Below are 7,047 nucleotides of genomic sequence, written 5' to 3' on the forward strand. Positions count from 1 at the left end.
CTGAAATGTACAAACAGACACATTTTGCTCCTCACCTGTCCATGGTGCTCAACGGCCAAGGTGACAACACTGAGAAAAACCACAAGCATGATCCCTTGCTTGAAGCATTTACTGTTGACAGCTGTCTCAACCTTTGCCTGGAGTTGTTTCAAGGTGTGAACCTGGAGGATGGGGGAGTTGGTTCAGTGACCCCTCAATTAGATTCATTAGTGAGACACAGCGAAAAATACATGATGATGAAGTGATGAAATATTATTAGCAATTGATTTAAAAAAATACTTTGATTTCTTTTGATTCAGTAGGACTTTGGCAGATCTTTTTTTAGTGTACTGATGGACCATCGCATTGCTTTTTCATTCCTTTGTTACATGCAGTATGTCCGCTTGGTAGCTAGATGGGTGGAAAAGTAGAAAAGCACACATTTACTACACAAACCTTCCTTCACAATGACTGAACTCTGTCTGTTTGTGTGTGGGTGTGAGTCTGTGTACTTTTAGTTTTTTCATTGACTTTTGAAGATGAAATGTAAAAAAAAAGATAAACAAAGAAAAATAAACAAAGTAAAATTGAAAACCAGACTTAAATCACTCAACACACCTAGATAGATTCCAGAGCGTTTTCTCAAGGACATTCAGTTCACATCCATGATGCAAATGACACAATTATAAATGAATGAGAGATGGCTGCTGTGATTTGAGAATACTGATAAAGTTATTAATATAAATGCAGGAGCACTCTCCTATTCATTTCCTGTTGTAGAAGGGATTCAGGCTGTGAACCCTGTGGTGATAATCTCGTTATTTCTGTAGTTTTTACCTAAATCACTAGCTAGCTTCTTAAAACTAAAACCACTACAATGGCTTCTCTCTCTCCCTCTCAGTCTCCTGCTGTCTCCTGCTCAGTGTGCCATATGTTTAGTTACTCCTCGGCCTCCTTTAGTGAAACTGGTACCTGTAATAAATGTAGTTTATTTGCTGTACTGGAGGCGAGGCTCAGTGAGTTGGAGACACGGTTCCGCACCATGGAGCATAAGTCAGCTGAAGCTAGCCGGCCCCCAGTAGACGGTGCGGGCCGACCTAGCTTAGCTCCTACTCCCCCGGCGGTTCCCGCGCAGCCGGGAAACCAGGGCGGCTGGGTGACTGTCCCCGCAGTGTCTGTTTACGGGCACACTAATGTCCCCACAATGTCTGTTTACGGGCACACTAATGTCCCCACAATGTCTGTTTACGGGCACACTAATGTCCCCGCAATGTCGGTTAGCGCACTAATGTCCCCGCAATGTCTGTTAGCGCATTAATGTCCCCGCAATGTCTGTTTACGAGCGCACTAATGTCCCCGCAGTGTCTGTTTACGGGCACACTAATGTCCCCGCAATGTCTGTTAGCGCACTAATGTCCCCGCAATGTCTGTTAGCGCACTAATGTCCCCGCAGTGTCTGTTTACGGGCACACTAATGTCCCCGCAATGTCGGTTAGCGCACTAATGTCCCCGCAATGTCTGTTAGCGCACTAATGTCCCCGCAATGTCTGTTTACGGGCACACTAATGTCCCCGCAATGTCTGTTAGCGCACTAATGTCCCCGCAATGTCTGTTTACGGGCACACTAATGTCCCCGCAATGTCTGTTAGCACACTAATGTCCCCGCAATGTCTGTTAGCACACTAATGTCCCCGCAAAATTTCATCTATCACCTGATTCCCACCAACTGAGCATGCTCAGTGTCTCTGTGGGGCTCAGAGGTCACTCATCACCTGATGGGAGCCACTCTGGGGAGACACAGCTCTTTTCATGGAGATTTGAGCTGTGATATGCCTCTGAAAATGAGGGTTTTACTTGAGTGTCATAGCTTTGGCGTGTGGACCAGTGGACAGACGAGGGTCTGCTGAACACGTACGTGTAGTTTTGAGGTCTCTAACTTGTGAGATGAGAGAGCTGGAGCAGGTTAGAAAAGTGGTTGCGTCTGCCTCCCTCCTCAGATTGTGCTGTCAGTTTACATGGCAGTTGATGCAGCAGTTGGTCTTACTTCCCGTCGCTTGGAGGCTCGTAGCGGGTAGCTGCGTGCGTTTCTGTGTGTCAAAAGTCACACCGTTGCGACCGGGCCGAGCAGTCCTACGTTTTTCTGTATAGATAGTGTGTCTGAGTGACACGCTGTGGGCATGAGAGCGAGTTTTTCACAAAATCTTCAGACGATTTTTCTGCTCCTCTCCACTCTAGCGATGACATCACCCACTCTAGCTCCTCATTGACTTTAAATGACTGTATCCCACACTACAACAAAACAGTGACTGAAATGACAGTGAGTTATGTATATAATATTGTTATTTTAATCCTGTAAAGAATTATTTGATCATTATTTAATTATTTTAATAATTCACTGATACACGCACACACACACACACACACACACACACACTTATAACTTAACACACACTTCCACAGTATTTTACAAATATTCATAGCTAGTGTTCACTTTTTTACTATAATTTTTTTTCACTGTTTTATGAATTCGTACTATTTCACTCATGTTGCTGTTCATATTATTTTTTGTTGATTTCGTTCATTCATGTTGTCTTTTTTGTTGGTAAATGTCATGCCAGTAAAGCCTGTTGAAGTGAATTGAACTGAACTGAAAACAATCAAGCGGTTGCCATGGCGATAAAGTTGTTTTGTTTTAAATTTGCTTTCGAAGTGAAACAGAATTCTATTTTGGCTTTGATCTCCCGGAACCGCGATGATGTCAGAGGCATGTTTTTGTATATATACCCCAAGCCAAGCTAGTTAGAAACCTTCTGTTACCTTCAGAGTAAGAAGCTGAGTGTACAACTATACTGCGTTTGGAAAGGATTTGGAAACGTTTGACGCCATAAATGTCGTCCCCAACTTCTACAAAGAAATCTACAATGGTGGAGAACAACAGACAGAGCTCTACTATCTTCACCAGCAAGTCCACCTGGTACCGGTTGCTGAACCATGAGGGTGAGGGAAGTTATGGTAAAGTTGCCAAGTGTGTCGATATGAAAACAAAGAAATTGGTGGCAGTTAAAACCCTCTACAACAAGGATGCCTACAGATGGGAATTGGAAATGCTGACAGCAATCAGGGCTCTTGACCCTGAAAAGACAAACATAGTAAGATTCATTGAGGGTTTCCCACACCACGACTTGTCCTGCCTGGCCTTCGAGATACTGGACAGGAGCCTTTGGGACCTGCTGTGCAAAGCTACAACCAGATTGAATCTTAATGAAATTCGCTATGTGATGCAGCAGCTATTTGTAGCACTTGACGCCCTGAAAGGTATCGGCATTGTACATGCGGACATAAAACCTGACAACATAATGCTTGTCAACCACGGGGATCAGCCATTCAGGGTGAAGCTCATTGACTTCGGTCTGGCCCGTCCAGTAAGCAACTTATACACTGGGATGACCATACAGAATCCATCATACAGGGCTCCAGAGTTGACCCTGGGCCTTCCCCTGTCCGAGGCTGTTGACATGTGGTCAGTGGGATGCATCATGTCCTTCTTGTACTTTGGCGGTGACTTCTTTGATGGAGACTGTGACTATCATAGGATGAAAGCTATGATACACATGCTGGGTCAACCAGAGGACCTCCTGCTGAGTGCTGGCAAGTTCACCTGGTCGTTTTTCAGCAGAGAGGACGACTCCAGCGGTCCAGGGTGGAGACTGAAGTCACCAGAGGAGTACAAGAAGGCCACTGGTAAAATGCCTGACGTTAAGTGGGGGTTTTTCCAGAAAAAAGGAAATCTGGAGTATATAGTGAAGAATTTCCCAAATAAAGCCAGCGGTCTTGAATATGAAGATAGGATGGCATTTTTAAGCCTCCTAAAATCGATTCTGCATATGGACCCTGAAAAGAGAATCACACCCAGGGAAGCCCTAGCACACCCTTTCATCACAATGGCTAACCTGGCTGAGACCAGCTCGTATTCAAATGCTGGCCTTCAGCTCATGACCGTTACCCTCTCGCACAGTTTGGATAAGACAGATAATCCTGTCTCCGACACTGAGGACCACACAGATGACCAGGCTTCTGACTCAAGGGCTGGAGCCTCAGACACCCATACTTCCAACTATGAGGAGGCAGACCTTGGAGCTCTGAAGGTCTCCTCAGACAGAGAGCCATCTTCTGCCAGGCTCTCAGTAAACGACAACACCTCGATTCTGCATATGGATGCTGGAAAGAGAATCACACCCAGGGAAGCCCTAGCACACCCTGTCATCATAATGGCTAACCTGTCTGAGACCAGCTTGTATTCAAGTGCTGATCTGACAGATGACGATAATGCCCCGCTTCTGCATATGGACGCTGCCCCTAGAAGAAGAAACCTTTTTCAGAGGACCCTCAATCTCTTTCGTCGAGTGAAGACGAGAGTGGTTTCCATCTTCAAATAACTGACCTTTTCCCCTTCGGACTTTTCATAGTGGGTTTCCTCCGGGTGCTCTGGTTACCCCACACTTCTAAAATATTCGGCTTATCTTGACTTGAGAATCACACCCAGGGAAGCCCTAGCACACCCTGTCATCACAATGGCTAACCTGGCTGAGACCAGCTCGTATTCAAATGCTAACCTGACATGACGACAACACCGAGGGAGCTGCAGCTGCCCCTGGAAGAAGAAACCTTTTTCAGAGGACCATCAAACTCTTTCGTCGAGTGAAGACGAGAGTGGTTTCCATCTTCAAATAACTGACCTTTTCCCCTTCGGACTTTTCATAGTGGGTTTCCTCCGGGTGCTCCGGTTACCCCACACTTCTAAAATATTCGGCTTATCTTGACTTAAACAATGTATTAACTGTATTCGATAAAATTGGAAAAATAAATATGTAAATGTATGATTGATGATTTTTATTAACGATTTAGGGAATATTAACAATGCTTACTAAGTCACTTGAATATGACATTTAAAATAAAAAAAGTTGTTTAAATTGTAATCTGACCAGATTTCTGACTTTTAAAGGTTTTAGGTGAACGGGTCATGTTGAAATTATTTGTAACTTGAGTGCAGGAGCAACATGCACAACAGCCAAAACATAGCACTGCAGCACTGCAGCAAAGTTCAGTATCATCACTTTCTCTGTGGGAAAATAATCTAAAACCTGATGATTGAGTTTAAGTACACCTATTAAAAAGAAAAGAATAGAATTCTTTTATTGTCATTTTGCACGAAGCACAACGAAATTGAAATAAAAACAGCAGCTCTCATGGACAGCAAACAACGAAAAGGTCCAAAGACAGAATGTGCAAAGATGAAATAGTGCAAAAAGAAATTAAATAGACTGTACAGTTCACGGGGGTAGGGGTATTTACATTTGAGGAATAAAGCAATATATACAAAATATATATATATATAAATATCAGAATCAGAATCAGAATTACTTTAATAATCCCCAGGGGGAAATTGCTTTTTGTTGCACACAGCTCCAAAAGAATAAGAATACACTTCAAACACAAAGTAAAATATAAATATATAAAAGTATGAATAAAAACCAAAAAAAAAGATGTATTAAAAATTATTATTATAAATTATTACACAGAGGTAAATTACTGCACCAGGTGAGCCCAGAGTCTTATAATAATAATAATAATCAGAATCAGAATTACTTTAATAATCCCCAGGGGGAAATTGTTTTTTGTTACACACAGCTCCAAAAGAATAAGAATAAACTTCAAACAATAATACCACTACTAATAATACTACTAATAAAAATATATAACAACATGCACAATCATAGTAAGGCGCTGTACTATATAATACCAATAATACTACTACTACTACCAACAATATTAAATAACAACATGTACACTCAGAGTGAGGAGATGTATTATATAAATAATAATAATGATAATAATAATAACGATGATAATAATAATAATATAATATATACAACATGTACACACAGAGTGAGGAGCTGAATCATATAATAATAATAATGATAATAATAATAATAATAGTAATAACATACAACAACATGTACACTCGTGAGGACTTGTATAGATTAATGGCCACAGGCAGGAATGATTTCCCGTGGTACAATTAGTCTGGCACTGAAAGAACTCCTATATCTAACCAGCACTTCATGGAGTGGGTTGGACACATTGTCCAAAATAGCTCCCACTTTGAGAAGCATTCTCCTCTCTGACACCACCGTCAGAGAGTCGAGCTTCACTCCAACAACGTCACTGGCCCTGCGGATCAGTCTGTTCAGTCTATTGACATCCTCTACCCTCAGCCTGCTGCCCCAGCATACCACAGCATAGAAGATAGCACCGGCTACCACAGACTCATAGAACATCCTGAGCATAGTCCTGCAGATGTTGAAGGACCTCAACCGCCTCAGAAAATAGAGGCCGCTCTGGCCCTTCCTATAAAGGGCATCAGTGTTCCTCCCCCAGTCCAGTTTGTTATCAATGTGTACCCCCAAGTACTTATAATCCTCAACAATGTCCACACTGACCCCCTGAATGCCCATATGGAAAAGATTGAATTGAACATCTCTGGAAAGACCTGAAAATAGCTGTGCAGCGACGCTCCCCATCTAACCTGACAGAGCTTGAGAGGATCTGCAGAGAAGAATGGGAAAAACACCCCAAATGCAGGTGTGCCAAGCTTGTAGCATCATACTCAAGAAGACTTGAGGCTGTAATCGCTGCCAAAGGTGCCTCAACAAAGTACTGAATAAAGGGTGGGAATACTTATGTACATGTGATATTTCAGTTCTTTATTTTTAATACATTTGCAAAAATTTCTAAAAAACTTTTTTCACTTTGTCATTATGGGGTATTGTGTGTAGATTGATGAGGAAAAAAAAGAATTTAATCCATTTTGGAATAAGGCTGTAACATAACAAAATGTGGAAAAAGTGAAGGGGTGTGAATACTTTCCAGATGCACTGTATCTGTTTTATCTGGAACTTGTAAGTACTGCATATGACAGTCAAACCATATGTAAGATCCTTAGTAAATTTGTACAATATGAAACTTGTATAATTTGGGAACTTAAAAGAACAACATATGACAGTAATT

The 7,047-nt window shown here is 42.0% G+C and overlaps 1 protein-coding gene across 1 annotated transcript; it reads left to right on the forward strand.

Annotated features, from left to right (window-relative positions):
* Positions 1-2,900: 2,900 nt before the first annotated feature.
* On the forward strand, positions 2,901-4,415 carry LOC139212015 (homeodomain-interacting protein kinase 2-like). The gene has a single exon (XM_070842455.1). It carries the CDS (start codon positions 2,901-2,903, stop codon positions 4,413-4,415), a length of 1,515 nt encoding a protein of 504 aa, XP_070698556.1.
* The last annotated feature ends 2,632 nt before the right edge of the window (positions 4,416-7,047 follow it).

Source organism: Pempheris klunzingeri, chromosome 13 (genome assembly GCF_042242105.1).
Source record: "Pempheris klunzingeri isolate RE-2024b chromosome 13, fPemKlu1.hap1, whole genome shotgun sequence".
Classification (NCBI taxonomy): Eukaryota; Metazoa; Chordata; class Actinopteri; order Acropomatiformes; family Pempheridae; genus Pempheris; species Pempheris klunzingeri.

Coding starts and splice junctions, on each gene's coding strand:
- LOC139212015 (XM_070842455.1), top strand. CDS start 2,901: ATGGTGGAGAACAACAGACAGAGCTCTACTATCTTCACCAGCAAGTCC.